Source organism: Mastomys coucha, unplaced genomic scaffold (assembly GCF_008632895.1).
Source record: "Mastomys coucha isolate ucsf_1 unplaced genomic scaffold, UCSF_Mcou_1 pScaffold8, whole genome shotgun sequence".
Classification (NCBI taxonomy): domain Eukaryota; kingdom Metazoa; phylum Chordata; class Mammalia; order Rodentia; family Muridae; genus Mastomys; species Mastomys coucha.
The window spans coordinates 4,519,809-4,540,918 of NW_022196914.1; the positions used below are offsets into that span (position 1 = coordinate 4,519,809).

Sequence of the window (21,110 nt, forward strand, 5' to 3'; positions counted from 1 at the left end):
AAAAAAAAAGCAACCTTGATGTCCTGAGAAGAAGTGACAACCACAGGAAGGCTAGACACTGACAAATGACACAAGAGTCCACATGGTCAGCTGACCCTGCCCACTACAGTACTGAGTACAAGCAACTCCGCCACCTCATTTTTCACTTACTGTTGTGATTCCTGCTTTCTTTGTACTGGGTGTGAGCCATATTTTTACTTTTTTGTATTTTTTGCATTTTGTATCCAGTTATTTAAACTCTGTGTGCGCATTTGCAGAGGAGGACCATATGGAGGTTGGAAAACAACTTTCAGAAGCCAGCTCCATCCTTCAAGTACAGGTTCTAGGATTTACAGCCAGGTTGTTGGGGTGGCTCAGCATTTACCACAGAGCATTCCAGTTGGCCCTTATTATACTTTTAAACTTGTATGCCTTTATTTGGTTTTCCTTCTCATTCATTCATGGTTTCTCAATGCTGTCTTGGGACTCGTTTTATAGACCAGGCTGGCTTCAAGCTCATAGCGATCCACCTGCCTCAGCCTCTGCCTCCCAAATGCTGGGATTAAAGGCATGAACCACTACATAGACAGAGAAATTTTTTTCTTTTCCTCAGTTTCTTTCTGTTCTCTCCTTTTCCTTTGTTTCTTCCTTTTATTCCCCTGCCCACTGGGGGCCTACCACCAATGGAGAAATTGATAGCAGAACCATAGCCACCTCTCTTGATCCAGTGATCCACAGCCATGTCCTTTCATGGATCTCAACCTCAGAGGCTCCTCCTTGAATGTTATATGTCAGCCCCAAAGATAGAGGACACTGCTCATGTGTGCTTGCATATTCTTTACAGTTCTCTTTTACCAATCAGTCTCCAAGCTTCTATTATAATCAGCAATCTTATTAAAGTGTTTTCTGGTCAAATTACATCACATTTCTATACCCTAATAAGACTCTGACAGATCAAATTTTAGGCAATCAATCAGGAGCTGGGAAAATAAGAGTCTATTTAGACCAATTGTGGTTTTTATACATAAAGCACATCAAATCTTTGATAATTAGACAGTTGAGACTGCTCAACAAAGGCCTTTTAGTACAACTCTGAGAACTTGCCAGCATGTAAGACAGATGATGTCTCTTACTAGCACTCCCATTGGGAAGTGTTAATTTTGTTCAAACAAGCCTAAGAGATCTGGTCCTATGCATTATCACTGTTTTCTAGTGATTAATTTTTATTTTCAAGGGGAAGTTAAAAATCTTAAAAACAGCAAAATTTAAGGAGAGGGAGTAGAAGCAGGCAATGGTTCCATCTCTCTGGAACCACTCTACCAAACACTGTTTACATTCAGAGGGAGACCTAAATTTTCAGCAACCCACATCAGTATCACTTTGCTTTTCAGCTAGAAAATAAAACGTTACAATTTTCGTGTGTTCTCTGTAATCCACTTTGCCAATGCTCAAATCAAAATGTTCAGTTCCAACTTCATCATTCCTGTCCCACTTTGCTCTTAATTCTGCTAGCCACAGGGTTAAAAGGACAGGATTAGGAGTCATTAGACACAGTACTAAGGAGAACTAAAGGGCTTGTTCTAGGGGTAGTACATCTGCTCCTCAAATTCCTGCCTATACAACTAAAATCCCGATCAAAGACAGGATAGAGAAAGCCAATCTGACAGTAAACTAGAGTCATGAGGAAGTGAAAGTTCTCAGGGAGTAACTCTGACACCAGAGGATGGCTTAGTAGCATTGCACAATTCTTTCTGTGAAGTTATTCATGGGGCAAAGTGGGAGAATACGAGAGTGAGGGGAGTAGGAAGGTGAAGATTGAGGATCCTTTTAAGTACCTTTTGCGTGGATAGCAAAACAAGCTGGGACATGCAAGACAGATAAACACAGCTGTCTGGGGCTGTCACTTGGTGCTCATGAGCCAAGGTGTCCAGCTGTAGTGAAAAGTGCACAGGAATGTGTCAGAAGTCTAGAGATCCAAACCCTCACTCTGCTAACTAGCTGTACTGTGATGAGCAAGTCCTTCTGCTTCCAATAGTTTTATTTTGTAGAAAACCCACACACAGGAACAGTGAGTGGCAAGACTAAACAGAGATGTTCCTGGGTCATACCATTCACATACTACCTACATAATTCTGCTGAGTCCCAGCTTCCTCCATCGAATAAGGAGAATAATACTTAACTTATAGGACTGGGATATGGGTTGTAAAAACAATGTTACACAATGGGGCTGGAGAGATGGCTCAGTGCTTAAAAGCACTCTCTGATCTTCCAGAAGACCTGGGTTCACTTCTTAGCATCTGCATGACTCCTTACAACCATGAGTAATGGCAATTCTAGGTGATCTAATGCCCTCTTCTGGCCTCTACAAGCATTGCGTGCATGTGGTACACATGCAGACAAAACACCCAAATATAATAAAAATCAAACCAACAGTATCAACTTAGCTCCCAGAGCCTAAGCCACCAACCAAAGAGCACACATAGGCTGGTCTGAAGCCCCCGGCACATATATAGCAGAGGACTGCCTTATCTGGCCTCAGTGGGAGAGGATGCGCCTAATCCTGCACCCTCAGAGGTGAAGAGGAGGGGTGAAGAACTCTGGAAGAGAGGACTGAGGGCAGCAACATTTGGAATGTAAATAAATAAAATAATAATCAAATAAATAAATTCTGAGAATAAAACTTAACTTATAGATTGAGATAAGGGTTAAAAAAATATTATACACTGGAACTGGAGAAATTGCTCAGAGGTTAAGAGCACTTGTTAACTCTTGAAGAAGGTTTAGTTCCCAGCAACTACATGCCAGATCACAACCATCCCTAAATGCAGTTCCAGGGGATCTGACACCCTCATTGGCCTCAAACACACACTTGACACATATACACACATGCAAGCAAATACCTATATACTAAAATAGCATTTATTCAAAATCAAATAATAATACTATGCATAAAGATACCTACTAGAGACCTTGAAACAAGTAGTTACTAGTATTACTTCTTAATTTACAAAGAATAAAATCGTACTGTTGCATTTATAGTTACAGTCTAAGCATCCCTTGATTCCCAGGAAGGACTGACTCAAGGGACACTGCAGTTAGCAAAATGTACAGGTGCTTGAGTCCCTCACGGGCAAGTTTGTCAAATATTTTTTCTTAAACTGCAGTTGATTAAATCTCTTGGATATGGAACATAGACAGAGGGCTTATGGACCCAACACGTATTATGTAGTGCTGGGAACAGGCCAAGGAAGTAAGAGAGGTGTGGTCTGACCACAGGATTCTACAGGATTGGTGTCAGAAAACACCAATTTACTCCAAGCCAATTATCTTCAACTGCTTCAAGGAACTTTAAAGAACAGATTCACAACACAAAAAAGAAAGGGTTTTTAATGGCAGGCCATATTCAACTGTTGTTAACTCAAAGAGATTTTACTGCATCTTCATTAAGTTTATAATTGGCAAAAAAGAAGGACTGATCATTATCTATTGAGTGCTAGAATCAGGGGTTGGAATAATGACTCAACAAAGTTACTTACCAAAAAAAAAAAAAAGCTATACTTTCCATAGCACAAGAACTTCTACTGCTCTGTTGTCTAAATATCAAGAAGAGATCACTAGATTACTTACCCTGTGGGTATGCTCAAAAGAAGGGATATAGAAGTAGAGACAGAATAACCCAGGGACCCTGGGTTAGAATGAGAGGCACCATATGACTCATACAAGCTTTATATAGATTCAGACAGATACAAAAGTTACAGACAATAGTCTGCCTAAAGCCAGTGATATTCCAGGACAACAAACATGTTGAGAATCTGTATCTTGGTATTATCCTCAGTTAATAAACTTCATTTCAGAAATTTTAATGTCACTTTTCCATAAATAAAATTTCTAAAATTAGGTTTATTACAAACTTTTAAGATTCAGTAAAACCATGTCATTTAAGCACAGACAGACAGACAATTAAGCATTTAAATAAAATATAACGTAATTTCAAAAATAGTATTGAAGGCTTCTAGTAGACAAATCTGGACAATTTAAAGGCCAAAAAGAATGGCTGCAACTAACAACAAGTACTGAAAGTACAGAAGTCAATGAAAAAGAAAACTGGATGTACCAATGCTATAATTATTTTCTATTGCTGTGACAAAACACCATGATCAAGACAATGTATTTAAAAAAAAAAATGTTTAATTGGACTGGTGGCTGCAGAGGGTCAGAGTCCATGACAACAGTGAGAGCTTCGGTTCTTTACAAACACAGAAATGTTCTGTGAACATGTTTCTGTTTTGATCCCAGGGGTGGAATATGGGGCTGCTTTAGATCATCCACAACAGCTCGCTATGATTTGTCTTGTGCTTTGGTAGGGTGTGATTTTTGCCAGGTGAAGATAAATTTACATTTGGGATTCTGAGGACTCTTGAGAGGATATAAAAATGCCAAAGCCCCAGGCGGCTGCTGTTCCCTTTGTTGCTGCTGTTTGTCAAGTGGTCATGAACAAAGAGACAAGAAACTGGACATCCTGACGATGAAGACTGGACTTGTCCCAAGGAACTTGATGCCCTTAGTCAGAAAGTAGTCTAAAGAGATCTACGCCCTGCTTTCCCTCTACCTTTCTCTCCTACCTAGAGTTGGAGGTTAGAAGGGATGGGAGGATGGGAAAGGATGATAGATATAAGAACCCATTAAAGTAGCCTAAAAGCACACCAACAACCACCAATATATAAGCCTCAATGAGATCAATAATCCATGTAGCAAACATCAATGAATAATAAGTTCATCAAGAAAAAGAACTGGCCGGGCGGTGGTGGCACACGCCTTTAATCCCAGCACTTAGCAGAGGCAGGTGGACTTCTGGGTTCAAGGCCAGCCTGGTCTACAGAGTGAGTTCCAGGACAGCCAGGGCTATACAGAGAAACTCTGTCTCAAAAAAACAAAAACAAAAACAAAAACAAAAACACAAAAACAAAATCAAACAAACAAAAAACAAAAAAAAAACAACAGAAAAAGAACTGTATTACATAGTACCAAGGTATTTCTCCACAAAGGTCCTGCTAAGTGAAGTATAAAAAAAAAAAAAATTCACTTCACAATGAAGTGATTCCTTCACTAGTATCAGCAATATCAATTTAATGTAGGAATCTATCAGTATGTGGCAATCAGTGTGGTACAGTACGAAGCATAATCAAGTCTTTACTCTTCTCTAACAATACTGGGGAGGAAACAAAGGAGTAAAATGATACCACAAGGAGCAGCATGCGAGAGGCCCATAGACAGAAACAGAAAAGGCTGCTATTGGAAGCACCTTGGTAGTGCAATGCTAACTGACCATACAGGACAAAGCAGCAGGGACCACTGCTTGGATAAGGACTGAGTGTGTACCATAAACAAAAACACATTATAAGCCAATTGCAGTCACAAGTGCCTTCAATCTCAGCACTCAGGAAGCAAAGGCAGGGGCATTTCTGTGAGCTCAAGACCAACCTGATCTACACGGTAAGTTGCAAGATAGCCAGGAAATAATAGAAAATGCCTTTAAATAGAGGTCAAGGGCCAGGAGAGGGCTCAGTGGAAAAGTTGCCTGTTGGCAAAGTCTGAAGGTCTGTGCTAGATCCCCAGGATCCCTAAGATGAAAGGAGAGAACCCCTGCAAGTTGTCCTCGTTCTTCACATGTGTACACTGGCACATGCACCTACACACATAACATATGCACATACACATAGAAATAATATATGTATATATAGTTTGTATAATGCATAAAATACGAATTTTATACGTGTGTCATATAAGTATGTGACATACATGTCAATGAAGCTAAGGAAAAGAAATGTATGGTTTATTTTCATTTAATAAGGATATGATTTATATAAGTTGAATATTATTCATTATAGACTTAGTTCAAATGACAACAGCATAAAACATAAAAACCAAACCTAACCAAGGAGCTGTTATGTAAATACATACCATTCACAAGGTTGAAGAGATCGAAATGCCTTGAAAGAAGCATCCATTCCAGCAAAATCCCAAAATTTGACATCATAATCGTATCCTCCAGTAACCAAACGGGCACCTGAGGGATCCAAACCCAGAGCAGAAACCTGTTCAAAACAAACAAATGCAAGCTCATAGAGGAAAGAGTTACTATGACAATGCCCATTTCAAGTCCCCAGTACCACTGTCAGAAAGGCACAGCAAACATGGACCAGCAGTTGTTGCTACTTCTGAATGGTGGTGATGAATAACATCCTGCAGATTACTTCACTTTATTGTATTATTTATCTTGAAATAAAGAAGAGGTATTGTTACCTATGTGTGTGTTGTATTGCTGTTTATTGTGTATATGTCTGTGTGAGTGTATGTGCATGTGTGCATGCATGCATGTGTGTGTGTATGTGTGCATGTGCGTGTGTGTGCATGCGTGTGCGTGTGTGTGTGTGTGTGTGTGTGTGTGTGTGAGATGGAGAAAAGTAGACCCCTGGAATTTACTAGCCAACCATGCTAGCCAAATCGATGGGCTCCAGGTTTAGTAAGGGAAGATAAAGAGCACCTGAGGAAGACATTTAATGTCTGTCCCAGGCTTCTACATGCACATACACATATGTGCACATGTGAACCAGTACACACACACAGGAAAACTTTATATAAGTAAGTTGGGTATGGTGGCTCATGCCTTTAATTCCTGTACTTGGGAGGCAGAGGCAGGTGGATCTCTGAGTTCCTGGACAGTCAGAGCTACATAGTAAGATCCTGTCTCAAAAAGCAACAAGAAAGAAAGGAGGGAGGGAGAGAGGGAAGAAAGGAGGAAGGTCAGGCAGACTGGCCTTATATAATTCAAACAGTAAGAGTGCAACAAATATGAGATAAATCTTCCTCTATCACAAAAGCATAACAGAGTAAATCTCTAAGTTTACTGTGCTACTAAAAGTAAAAGGATAACACATTCCAGGCCAAAATGACAAGATGATAGGGTTTGTCACTGAGATTTTTCAAGGTGCCCATGGTGGTTTTGTTCTAAAGGAGCTATTTTAGGGATTGGGGATGGTTTAGGGAAGGGTGGGATTTAGGCTTTTGTTTTGTTTTAAGCAATGTCTCAATAGGTAGACCTATTGGAACTCAACCTGAGATGTTCCTCTGCCCCTGCCTCCGCCATGCCACGGTTATAGGCATGCATTCCCAGTCTGGCTTCAAAAGGATGCTTTCAGGGTGAGCATTCAGACAGCAGGGTCACTGCCAATGCTTATAAACTTCATTAAAATATTAAACCATCAGGCAGATTTCTGAGTTCAAGGCCAGCCTGGTCTACAGAGTGAGTTCCAGGACAGCCAGGGCTACACAGAGAAACCCTGTCTCGTAAAACCAACCAAAATAAAATAAAATAAAATAAAATAAAATATTATTCCAAATAACCAAAGGATAAGAAAAGACTGTAAGACAGAACACCAAATTCAGTGGGGACAAAATAATTCGCCCCGGTCCTTCCACATCCTCAAGCCCTGGGCTTCCAAGAGTTAAAAAAGACAGAGAGTTTAACCAAATTTTCGGTGTATGTTAATCATAGATGTGTCAGTATAGTTCAACAAATACTTACTGTAAACACATTATTGAAGAAATAATATTTTTTAATTTAATTGTCATAAAATGCAGAAACAAGTATCAAACTATTCAGAATGATGGTCTTGGGTATTTTGACCAAGAAATTAAGTAATTTAAGCTTTCTGTCTTTGCTTTCTACTCCCAGGGCAATGCTTTATTTATTTTCCTTATTTTCTTGAGATTACAATATAATTATAACATTTCTCCCTTTCCTTTCCTCGCTCCAAACCTCCCGTATCTCGCTTCCTACTCTCCTTCAGACCCATGGCCTCTTTCTTCACTAATTGCTATTGCATTCACATATGTTTCTTTCAACCCAGCCTGAAAACAGGCTCTAGCATCTTCAACTTCAGCTCTCTCCTTCACACTTTAAAGGACATTCACCATTTTCTCAGTCTTGAGCTTCAGATGTGAATCCAGCAGGCAATTTATTTTACCTGGCATCACACTAACTGTATATATGCTTGAACACTTGACAGCTTTACTTATGATTATAGCTAAGTATTTTAAATACTGTGTTAATTTAAATTGATTACAAACATTGCCCCAAGGGAAATTTAATAAAGAATTTTTTAACTCAAATCATTGATTTTATATTTTCCTTAAAACTTTAAAAGAAACCACTACAAAATTTCTACTTTTAAATATTCCAGTTTTTAATTTTTTAATTTTAATTAGATAGCCAAAACATCCATTTTAACTATCACTATGAGCAGCTCATTGAAGAAATATGTAAAAATAGATATCCTTATAGAGAAATGTATGAGCTTGATATACTATGGACAATAGAAAAGAAGAAAATCTAAAAGCAATAGCCTAACCTTCTACTCTTAAAAACTATCAAAAGGGGGAGGGGGGAGGCAACAGGGGTTTGTTTTTGTTTGTTTATTTGTTTTTTGGAGGGGAAACTGGGAATGGAGAAATTAGCATGCAAATAAAGAAAATATCTAAAATAAAAAAAAAAACTATCAAAAGAAAAGCAAGCAAATCTAACGGAAGCTGGGCTGGTGAGATGGCTCAGCGGGAAAGAGCACTGACTGCTCTTCCAATGGTCCTGCGAGTTCAAATCCCAGCAACCACATGGTGGCTCACAACCATCTGTAATGAGATCTGTTGGACTCCTTTGGTGTGTCTGAAGATAACTACAGTATACTTACATATAACAATAAATAAATCTTTTAAAAAAAAAATCCAATGGAAGCATAAAAGGGAAGCCTAAAGTTTGGAATGGAAAGTGAAACAAAAGTTTGCACACATAGAAAAAGTCACAGAGCTAGAATAGTTGGTCCTATGAATTTTTCAAAGAAAATAAGAAACCTTTATTAGACTAAATAAGCAAAAAAGAAAGAATTCCTAATATTAGGATTGAAAGAAAGAATCCACTGTCTGGGGCTGGAGAGATGCGTCCGCAGTTGGAGCACTGGCTGATAACTAGACCTGGAACTAGAGTATCAGAAGGATGTGAGCTGCTGTGTGGGGAAGTGGACTGAACTCAGAGCCACTGGAGCATCTCCCCAGCACCAATGTTAATAAGAAGAAAATAACAGCAACAGTTCTCAAATATTTGGGAGAACACCCCTACTTCTAAAAATCTGTCAGGACAATTTAGACTCAAAATCTATTGAAAGCCATAAAGTATATTTTAATGTAACACTTACTACATACATTGATACTAAACACTAGAAATGAGAAGTTTCATTTTATTTAAAATGACACTAAACTGATTATACTTAACAGAGATATGTATAAAACCAATCTTAATAGGTGAAAAGTGTCTGTGGCATGAATGACACTATTTTAAGATTCCTATCTATTAATTTCCACATTTCTGGATCTACCTCCATTCAATTCTGTCTTTCTTGACAGCAATAAAGTTGAAGGCAATGGGACGTTTTCCCAAGACATTGAAGACAGAACTTCATTTGAGTGTCACTCATAATGTTCCTGTAACCCAAGGAAAGAGGTTCTTAAAGCCAACAATAACACTGACAGTAAGTGATCCCCTCGAAAATGAAAAGCACCACTATTTTGACTATGAAAATCATCTTTCTAGTTTCATGATGTCTGTATATTTCATTACATCAATTCACCTTAGAATGGTCTCAGGTTTTGTGTGCGCATGCATGCGTGCATGCATGTGTGTGCGTGTGCGTGTGCGTGTGCGTGTGCGTGTGTGTGTGTGTGTGTGTGTGTGTGTGTGTATTATACCTTATAAGCTGACTGGTCCAGGAAAGCTCTGTTAAAAAAAAAAAAAAAAAATTTAAACTTACTGTTTTAGTGCCATGCTTCAGTGTTATCTCATGTGAATCAGGAATCCTTTGGACAGGGTTCTGAAACAAGAAGGTCCCATTACATCAATGAGTAAGATAATATACATGAGGACCTACAGAGACACTCCAGGGAAGACACTTCTGTGTGTGTCCCTGGGCCCGAGGGCTATCCGAGACAAGCATTGTACCACTGAGCTACTTCCCAGGCCCTCGGTCTTTTCCCCGCTGAAGTTTGAAAAGACTGTTATTACATCTGTTTAGTGTGCATGTTGGCAGCACACACCTTTACCTACTGAGCTACGTACCAGCCCCTTTCAGAATCCTTTTTTGTAAATTTTCCAACAAGATTTTTCTAAGTTGCTCAGATGTGAGCCTTGGAAGTTGCTATGTAACCCAAGCAGGATCTGAACTTGCAAAGCTTCTGCCTCCCTCTTGACTGGCTGTGGGTTACCATCATGAGCCACTGCCCACAGTAAAATTAAACAGTACCAGTGGCTTGTTACCACAAGGCCTTAAAAGAAAAAGAAGTGGGGGAAAGGAACTAGAGGTGCCTCAGTGGTTAAGAGCACCTAGCACCCACATGACAGCTCACAACCAGAGGTAACTCCAGTTACAGGAGATCTAACATCCTCTTCTGGCTTCCACAGACCCCTACATGCATGTGGTGCACAGACATTCACCAAGGCACATATACACACAAAAATAATAAATACAGCCAGGCAGTGGTGGCACACGCCTTTAATCCCAGCACTTGGGAGGCAGAGGCAGGCGGATTTCTGAGTTCAAGGCCAGCCTGGTCTACAGAGTGAGTTCCAAGGACAGCCAGAGCTATACAGAGAAACCCTGTCTCAATAAATAAATAAATAAATAATATATCTTTCTTTTAAAGGAAAAAATAAGTGGGGATATCTTCCTTCTGCATGTCTAGTCACATAATTCCTCTATCTCTGCTTATTATAAGTGATTTGAGCATCTTTTTTTGTTGTTTTTTTTCTGGAACTCACTCTGTAAACCAGGCTGGCCTTGAACTCAGGGATCAGCCTGCCTCTGCCTCTCGAGTGCTGGGATGCAATATATGCAGCATCACCACTATTGGGCAGATTTTTTTTTTTCTCTAGCTATGGTAGAACGCCTAGACATAGCAATCCTCCTGCTTCAGCCTCCTGAGTGCTTGAGTCTACAGGTACCTTGACCTATCACGTAATAACTTGACTTTAAATAAGCTGTATAAACCGCACTGTCCTAGATGTCAGAGATCCACCTGTCTCTGCACCCCAAATAGTGGCACCAAAGGCATGAGCCACTGCTGCTGGCTCCAAAAAATTCTTTAGGTTAAATGAAATTATTTCTTCTTGTTATTATGTTAAACAATGAACAAGTAGCTACTGATAATGTCTGAGAAATTAAGGATTTGTTTTTCATTTAACTTATAAGTTACAGAAATAAAATAAAAATAAAAAGCTTCTATTCGGGTCAGTAAGACATCCCAGTGGGTAAAAATACTTGCACCAAGACTCACTACCTGAGTTCTATCCCTGGGTCTCAGGGTAAGAGAGAACTGACTCCCACAAGCTGTCCCCTGACCTCTGCACATATAACATGGCATAGGCATGCTCCTCACACAAATAAAATGTAATTTTAAAAGTGTGCATTTACAATAAAGGTTGGTGAGATGGCTCCATGGATAGAGGCACTGAATGGGGTTCCAGGAGCACACGTACAGGAAGGAAATCTGAGTCCCAAATGTCACCCAACCTCCCTAAGCACACAACAGCGTGTGTGTGTACACACACACTGGAGGTAGGGTGGGAGGCACATGTGAAAGAAAAAAGTTAATAAAGCTTACATCCAAAGAAGTCTTGAAGAAAGTTGAAAACTATCTCTAAATTGGGGCTGGACAGACAGCTCAGCAGTTAAGAGCACTGAGTACTCTTCCAGAAGAACCAAGCTCGATTCCTAGCACTCACATGGTGGCTCAAAACCATCTGTAAATCTAGTTCTAGCCTTCTTCCAGCCTCCACAAGCAGCAGGCAAGTATGTGGTACAAACATATGTGCAGGCAAAACACTGATACCTGTAAGAATTAAATTAAAAAATCTACATATTTTTAAGTATAGTATTTTGATGTGTAAAAGAATGTACCTCAGAATTTTGTGGGAATAATTTTCAAAATCTCTATTATAAAACTCAAAGAGAACACAGCCGAGAGCTGGAAAGATGGCTCAGAAGTTTAAAGCACTGACTGCTCTTCCAGAGGTCCTGAGTTCAATTCCCAGCAACCACATGGTGGTTCACAACCATCTATAATGGGATCCGATGCCCTCTTCTGGTGTGTCTGAAGACAGCGACAGTGAACTCACATATATAAAATAAATTAATAATTCTTTTAAAAAAAAAAACAGACATTAAAAAAACAAGAGTAAAGTATAATTATTAATTCTAACTGACAATTAAGATCACCATAACAATCATGCCTGCTGACAAATTTAAAACATTTTTTTCTATAAAATATTACTCTCAGATAAATAAGAGAGAAAAATAATTTATATCCAAGTCTAGATGTATCTTCCTAAAACATGGTCATTTCTTTCTGCTCTCTCTAGACTCATGTATACATTTAATACGTATAAAGTACAGATAGAAACCTCCATGTAGAGTGTTAAGTCAGTCCTTATTTTAACACGCATTTATTCAGGGAGGTCCTACTCCACAGGAGGTCCTACTCCACAGGAGGTCCTACTCCACAGGAGGTCCTACTCCACAGGAGGTCCTACACCACAGGAGGTCCTACACCACAGGAGGTCCTACACCACAGGAGGTCCTACTCCACAGGAGGTCCTGCTCCACAGGAGGTCCCTGCTCCACAGGAGGTCCCTACTCCACAGGAGGTCCTGCTCCACAGGAGGTCCTACACCACAGGAGGTCCTACACCACAGGAGGTCCTACTCCACAGGAGGTCCTACACCACAGGAGGTCCTACTCCACAGGAGGTCCTGCTCCACAGGAGGTCCTGCTCCACAGGAGGTCCTGCTCCACAGGAGGTCCTACTCCACAGGAGGTCCTACTCCACAGGAGGTCCTGCTCCACAGGAGGTCCTGCTCCACATGAGGTCCTGCTCCACATGAGGTCCTGCTACACAGGAGGTCCTACTCCACAGGAGGTCCTACTCCACAGGAGGTCCTACTCCACAGGAGGTCCTACACCACAGGAGGTCCTACTCCACAGGAGGTCCTGCTCCACAGGAGGTCCTGCTACACAGGAGGTCCTGCTCCACAGGAGGTCCTGCTACACAGGAGGTCCTGCTACACAGGAGGTCCTACACCACAGGAGGTCCTACTCCACAGGAGGTCCTACTACACAGGAGGTCCTACTACACAGGAGGTCCTACTACACAGGAGGTCCTACTACACAGGAGGTCCTACTACACAGGAGGCCCGGTCACACAGGAGGTTCTACTACACAGGAGGTCCTGCTACACAGGAGATTCTGCTACACAGGAGGTTCTACTACACAGGAGGTCCTACTCCACAGGAGGTCCTACTCCACAGGAGGTTCTACTACACAGGAGGTTATACTATACTAACCTCCCCTCTCAAGAAGCACGTGATCCAAGAAGCAGAGACCATGACTATAATTTAATAAATAAATGACAGTAGTGTATGGGGGGACTAAGTGAGAGATAGAAGAGGGGGATGTATATAAATCAGATGTAAGAGTACACAATAAACATTGCATTGTGAATCATCTTATTTAATCAAATCCTCTTATCTAAAAGCAGGGTAATTGCAATAAGGTTCTATGTCCATTACAAAGCCATCTATTAGAAACTAGCCATGGGAGTTATGCCTGGGATTCTAGTAATTGAGAGGCTTGGGTAAAAGGATTGTGAATTTGAGGCTAGCCTGGGCTACATGTTGCCTTAAAATCTAACTTACAGGGCTGGAAAAGATGGCTCCTGGAAGTATTTCTCAACACTTCACAATATGGGTTAAACAGCATATCTAAGCTATCCCACAACAATCTCTCCTTACTTCAGACAGTAATGTCATGGGACAGTGTAATGTTACTTAGCACTTCCTGACCACTCTCTAACCAAACTGCAAAATATTAATGTCTTAAAGAATATGTATGTATCTCTCATTTCTGGATTCTCAGGCCACAAAACAGAAAACACATGGTGAACACAGAAAAGTTGTGGGAATGAATAAATAATTTTTCATTTACAGTGAAACGTTGGGATTACTGGTTATGATCATAAAGAGAAGCAGATGCTCTTCCACCAGGTCAGTCCAATCAGAGACAGAGGATAACAATTCCCCAAAATAAAAACCTTGTTAGAAAATGATTCTATCAAAAAGGGGTGGGGGGAGGCTGGAGAGATGGCTCAGGGGTTAAGAGCACTAACTACTCTTCCAAAGGTCCTGAGTTCAAATCCCAGCAACCCCATGGTGGCTCACAACCATCTGTAATGAGATCGGATGCTCTCTTCTGGTGTGTCTGAAAACAGCTATAGTGTACTTATATATAATAAATAAATAAATCTTTAAAAAAAAAGAAAAATGATTCACAACTAAATACAGATCAAACCCTGCGATAGCAGAGAAGGGCGGGCAGTTTTGGTTTAAGCTATTTACCTCGGCAAGGCTGCTATGGTCTATTACTGCAATAGATTAAAGAAGGCAGTGAGGACCCAGAGGGAAGCCGAACACCAATAAGCAAACAGCTGGGAATTTTCAGTTTATTTTAAAACAAAGATACTACTTTAAGATTTCATATTTTCTGAGAAGTATTACACATAACCTATTTCAAAGGAGAAAACATTCCAACAAAAATTCAAAAACAATTAAAAGGGCCAACAAATAGATTTGAGGCTTTCTCTCAATTGAATTATATAGGATATTCCTGTGTCTGGCAATGAGTTTAAGCAAGAAAACATGTATAAGTGCTAAGAACTGGGAGAGCATTTGAAATGTTTCACTCAGAAAGGAAATTATCATAACCCATATCTCATTTCATAGCTAATTACTTAAAAGAAGAAACTACTATAGTCTGCCTCTCATTTCATAACTAATTACTTTTTAATCATTCAGCAAGTAGAAATACCATTGCAAAATAAGAGTTGGTATGAGAATTATTTCATTTAATTCAATGCAGAATGTGCCTATATATAGACAATTTCTAACACTTCAGCAAAAAACTTAGACCACAGAACTTCTTATTTACATTAGAAGTGAATTAAAAGTATTGTTTACATTCAAAACCAACGTTTTGCTGGAAATCAAGTGGGGTAGAACTCAAACAAAGCCCAGATAATTGGCATAACTTAATCATCTCAAATAGTAGCAATCCATCTTTTTGGAGCATATCACTTAGTGACTGTACTTTTTCCAGAACTTTTTACTAATGACTTTGAAATATGACTTAGTGTGAAATTCACAATTACAATAAAATATTTTCAATATTTTCCTGCCAAGGAACATCACAGATTAAATTACTTCAGTGCAGTAATTTATTATGAGAACTCATAACAAAAACTACAGTGTTAATGGAAAGAAAGAAGACATTAATTCTTGTCTTGGATTGGGTTTAAATACCACCTAGAGGATTATTTCCCAGGCTCTCAGTCCTACCTCAAATACCAGTAAGCACATCTGAGCTAGCATGAGCAATTCTTTTTTTTTTTAAGATTTATTTATTTTATTTAAATGAGTACACTGTGGCTGTCTTCAGAAATACCAGAAGAGGGCATTGGATTCCATCACAGATAGTTGTGATCCACCATGTGGTTGCTGGGATTTGAACTCAGGACCTCTAGAAGAGCAGTCAGTGCTCTTAACCACTGAGCTACTTCTCCAGTCCACGAGCAATTCTATATGAAGAACATCCTACAATGTTTTCAAAAGATTTGCAAGTTATACTCATTCAGGTGGAAAGTCAAGAGTCAAGAAAGTTGTATAGTATAGCTATATACTATAAGCCATAATAAAAAGACTACTTAGAAACAAAAAATCAGAATTAAAGTAAATTCTAAAATAACTCTGAGGAGTTGATAAAACTGACTTAACATTCATTCATTCGTTAGTCATACATTCACTTAACAAATACTAACTGTATATTATGCATCAAATATAAATGTTAAAGTAAAAATCCAGAAAGAAAGCTTCTGCTTGAGACCCATGGCCAAACATTGGGGGGTGAGGGGGGCGCAAATAGGAGATCTCCATCAGGTCCCTAACCCTGGGCCCCTCCCCTTCGAGCTCTGATAACCCTGCTGAAGAGAGGGAGGAAGAATTAATTGTAGGAGCCAGACGAGTCGAGCACACATGGGGAACAAGGTCCACCTACATCAACTAAGCAGGGCTCATAGGGGCTGGCAAAGACGGAAGCAGCAATCACAGAGCCTGCATGGCCTGCACTAGGTCCTCTGCATATGCTATGCCTGTTAGCATGGCACTTTTGTGGGACTCTTTTTTTTTTTTTTTTTTTTTTTTTTTTTTTTTTTTTTGGTTTTTCAAGACAGGGTTTCTCTGTTTAGCCCTGGCTGTCCTGGAACTCACTCTGTAGACTAGGCTGGCCTCGAACTCAGAGATCCGCTGCCTCTTCCTCCCAAGTGTTGGGATTAAAGGTATGTGCCACCACTGCCAAGCTTTTGTGGGACTCTTAACATGGGAATGGGAGTGTTCCTGACTCTTTTGTCTGCTCATGGGATCCTTTTCATCCTACTGGGTGGCCTTGCCCAGCCTTGATATGAGGGTTTGTGCCTAGTTGCTGTACCATGTTATGCTGGGTTCCACTGATATCCCTGAGAGGCCTTGCTCTTTTCTAAAGCAAAAAACATAGGAAGAGTGATCTGGGGAAGATGGGAGGGGGAAGAAGAGACTGGGAGGAATGGAGGGAGGGAAAACACAAATCTAGATGTACTGGAAAAATAAATAAGTAAAAATTAAATTTAAAAAGAAAAAAAAAAAGCTTGTGCTCTGTGCTCACTAGGGTCAATCAGTCCAATGATGAACAGACTGGTAAACAGGCAAGTGACAGTGCTGCAGGCACTGGCAATCCCCAGCATGCAGTGCTCAGCTTGACTCTGACTGATGAAGCAGTGGGTGCTGAATGTCTTTAGAAATATGGAGAAGTTCTGGAGAATGTGGTGTAAGAGTTAGTTTTACTAATTTCCAACCTAATACATACTCTAGACTCACCAGGGAAGAGTCTCCTAGAGGGACTGCCTAGATCAGGCTGCCCTACAGGCATACCTGCCAGACTATCTTGATAACATTAGTTGAAGTGGGCAGCACTATTGCATGGCTGGGCCTGGGGCTGTGTGACCCAGGAAGAGGTGACCTCAGCGCAAATGGGCATGCACACATTCTTTCCTCTCTGTTTGCTGAGCACAGGAGCATGTGCAGGCTTCCAGGCCACTGTGACTTCCCCACAATGACAGACTGCAACTTGGAACTGTGAGCTACAAGGAACCCTTTCTCCCCTAAGCTGTTTGTCAGGATATTTTGTCTCGGAACAGAAAACAAAACTAAGCAAGATAACACTTCTATTTGTGTGTTCCTTTTCTCTGTGCTTTGCACACTTAGCTCTAAGTTGCAGTGAGTTACACCCCTTTCCTAGACCCCCATACCACCCTCACTCAGAGCCTCTTTCCATGCTCACTTGTGCTGTCCTTAACTCACAGCCACAGACAAGACCTTCCACACAATACTACTGTAACGGTCAACAGGTACTTAACGTTACTAAGTACAGCCTCTGAGCAGTTTTCAGTTATAATACATGTTTCTGAGATAAGACCAGGAAAAAAAAAAAAAAAAAACTTGGTCAGCCAACAAAGCAGATATGAAAGAAATAAAGTTTCAATCTCTGGATGCACTGTGGTCCAAATACATCAAAACCTTAACCATTAAATTCTGAACATTGTTCCATGACTTCCTTCTACCTCAGATTAGCTAATTAAATGATTAAAAATAAGGCTTCTTGGAGGCTGGTGAGATGGCTCAGTGGGTAAAAGCACTGACTGCTCTTCCGAAGGTCCTGAGTTCAGATCCCTGCAACCACATGGTGGCTCACAATGAGCCACCTATGATGAGATCTGATGCTCTCTTCTGGTGTGTCTGAAGACAGCTACAGTGAATTACACCTGAGCAAGCGGTCCGGAGTGAACAGGGCTGGCAGAGGTCCTGAGTTCTATTCCCAGCAGTCACACACATGATGGCTCATGGCCATCTGTACAGCTACAGTGTACTCATACACATAAAATAAATAAAATCTTAAAAAAAAAATGAGGTTTCTTTCTAATTCCTTAGTTTTCACACATGAAAACACATAAGCCAAGCTGGGTGCCTTTAATCCCAGCACTTGGGAGGCAGAGACAGGCAGATTTCTGAGTTTGAAGCCAGCCTGGTCTACAGAGTGAGTTCCAGGACAGCCAGGGCTATACAGAGAAACCCTGTATCGAAAAACCAAAAAAAAAAAACAAAACAAAACAAAACAAAAAGAAAATAATATAAATATTATAAATTAATGTAATGTTAAAGGACTAGGGACTAGATATCTCAATGAATAAGCATTCATTGCCCCTAATGGACCTGGATTCAGTTCTCAGCACCTACATGGTGGCTTACAGCAATCTCTAACTCCAGCTTTATGGGACCTGATGTTCTCTTCTTTCCTCTGCAGGTACCAGTCAGAAATACAGCCTACTCCCACTGATTCAGGCAAGGGCTGAATGTAGAGTCTAGACTTCTGCCTGCTGAGTATAATCTGGTACAATTCAGAGAGCTCTTAGAAAACACAAGGCCTTCACACCACTGACTGGTAATGCATCACTCTCTGTACTGGTAACCCCTCTCTGTGTTGTGATGTAAGTAGACCCCATATGCAGACACTGAAATTCCACCTCTACTGGCAGTAATGAAGCATATTATAGCCAGTATGACCACAGGGTACTTTAAACAGTCCAGTAGAGAGTCAGGTCTGTCAGCATCTTCTCATGGGAACACAGCAGCCAACATAAGCATCAGCAGAGCCCAGGTAGGGACATGGAACTCCCATCTCACCAATGAAGTGAGATTGCTCTCCTACCCCTCCTGGGGCTCGCTCAGCAAAGAACAAGTTGACCCTCATCCTGGCTGCAATATAGCAGGTTCCCACTCCTCCAAAGTAGGGTCAGATGAAACCAGTTAAATACAAGACATATGTAAGGTGCAGAGATAGATCAAAACATTTTGAAAATCTCCATTATACATCCAAAAGCCAGGAAGATCTCAGAAAGGAATTAAAGAAAAAAAAGACAACCAACAGCTGGAAATACTGAGGTAACAGAGACATCAGAATTACCAGACAGGTTTTAAGGCATCCATAATTTAAAAAAAAAAAAAAAAAAACAACTCAACAAAAGAATGATACGACTAGAGGCAGAATTTGATTTGAAAAATACAGCAACAGAAATGTCAAGCTCGGCAACAAAAGGAAAATGATCAAAAGAAAGGGCCCATAAGCCAGCAGAAAAACAACTGAAATGGCAACCTAACAACAGAATCAGAAAGCGACTTGGCAGCCGGGCGGTGGTGGCGCACGCCTTTAATCCCAGCACTTGGGAGGCAGAGGCAGGCGGATTTCTGAGTTCGAGGCCAGCCTGGTCTCCAGAGTGAGTTCCAGGACAGCCAGGGCTATACAGAGAAACCCTGTCTCGAAAAAAACCAAAAAAAAAAAAAAAAAAGAAAGCGACTTGGCAATCTTGTAAACTACAAGAAAGAGTAACCTTTGTGTAAGGTGTCTCTGGAAGACAGGAGGGAGAACTGAAAAGCACTCTGAAGAAATAATGACTGCAAAAGCCTGATCTACAGAGCAGAAGCCAGGCCAGTCATGGCCACATAGCAAGACTCTATCTCAAAAAAAATAAATAAGATAAAAATAATGACTGAAACTTCCCAAGCAGAAAAACAAATTAAAGACTGAAGAAACTAAGTAAAACCTAGATAAAATAAAATCAAAGAAATCTGTGTCTATACATATCATAACTAACTTTTCTTAAAAAATAAAAAAACTGGGGAAAGAAAGACCATATCAGTAGGGCGAGTAACTACTGGAAAGACGTCAAATCGCTCACACGGAAGCATGGAGACAAGAGGATACAGTGCAATATTTTAGCATACTAAGAGGATAAAAATGTAGAATTCTATCACCAGTGAAGTTAAAATGAACCACAGCCATCAAGTTCGGGCAGGGCACAGCTATAAGCCCACGTACTTGGAAACCTAAAGCAAGATCATGACTTGGAGGTCGCTATCATGACATAGTGAGTTCAAAGCCAAGCTGACACAGTGAGCTCAAGGCCAAGCTGAACAACTGAGCAAAATGAAATAAACTGTGTCAAAATGAAATAAAGAGCTGGGTATGTGGCTCAGTGGTCAGGCCTGCCTAGCACACAGGTGTGCTTCCAGTATCCAATGAAGAAGAAATAAAAAGGGGAGAAGGAAAGACAGGGCGGGAGGAAGTAGAGATGGGGAAGAAAAGAAAGATTAAGAAAAGGGGCCGGACGGTGGTGGCACAAGCCTTTAATCCCAGCACTTGGGAGGCAAAGGCAGGCGGATTTCTGAGTTCGAGGCCAGCCTGGTCTACAGAGTGAGTTCCAGGACAGCCAGGGCTACACAGAGAAACCCTGTCTTGAAAAACCAAAAAAAAAAAAAAAAAAAAAAAAAAAAAAAAAAAAAAAAAAAAAAAAAGGGAAGAGAAACAGGTGGATAGAGGAAGATAAAAAGATGAGGAGGACGAGGAGGAAGAGGACATGGAAAAGAAGCAGGAGGGTGGAGAAATAAAAGACCTAAAGAAATGTGTCCCCAGCACACTTACTCAAAAAGAAATGTCTCCCACAGTGTTCCTCTCAAGGGTCACTGCTCACACCAGCTGCCACACCAATGCTTGTTGTGCTAAGCATTTGCCAGCATGCAGACATAAGGAAAAACATGTTAGAAGAGTCACGGTCAGACTGTCTCCAGCTTGTATGGCATGAGGCGTAAGACAAGGGGAAGGTGGGGCAATGGGTAACCCTTAGAGACTGAGAGGGGACTAGAGGTAGGACATAACGGTCCATGAGGTACACAACTGTGAGATCCAGCACACCTTCTAGTACTAGGAGTCCATAGAAGCTACTTAACACTGGAGTGTGTTTCTTGTCTCTCGAGAGAAGACTGTGCTTTCATATCATGGGGACTCTGGAAAGACTTAATTCATTTCAGTACTTGGAACTTCGCTATGGCTAGGAAG

At 40.6% G+C, this 21,110-nt stretch overlaps 1 protein-coding gene across 2 annotated transcripts in view; it reads right to left on the minus strand.

Annotated features, from left to right (window-relative positions):
- The window catches only part of Wdr70 (WD repeat domain 70), a 227,894-nt gene that overhangs the window by 175,003 nt on the left and 31,781 nt on the right, over nucleotides 1–21,110 (minus strand). For both annotated transcript variants that reach the window (XM_031360273.1, XM_031360272.1), the window contains exons 6-7: nucleotides 9,840–9,899; nucleotides 5,941–6,074 (exon numbers count right to left, since the gene is read on the minus strand). In XM_031360273.1, the coding sequence (XP_031216133.1) occupies nucleotides 5,941–6,074; nucleotides 9,840–9,899 (194 nt within the window). The remainder of the gene's footprint in view (nucleotides 1–5,940; nucleotides 6,075–9,839; nucleotides 9,900–21,110) is intronic.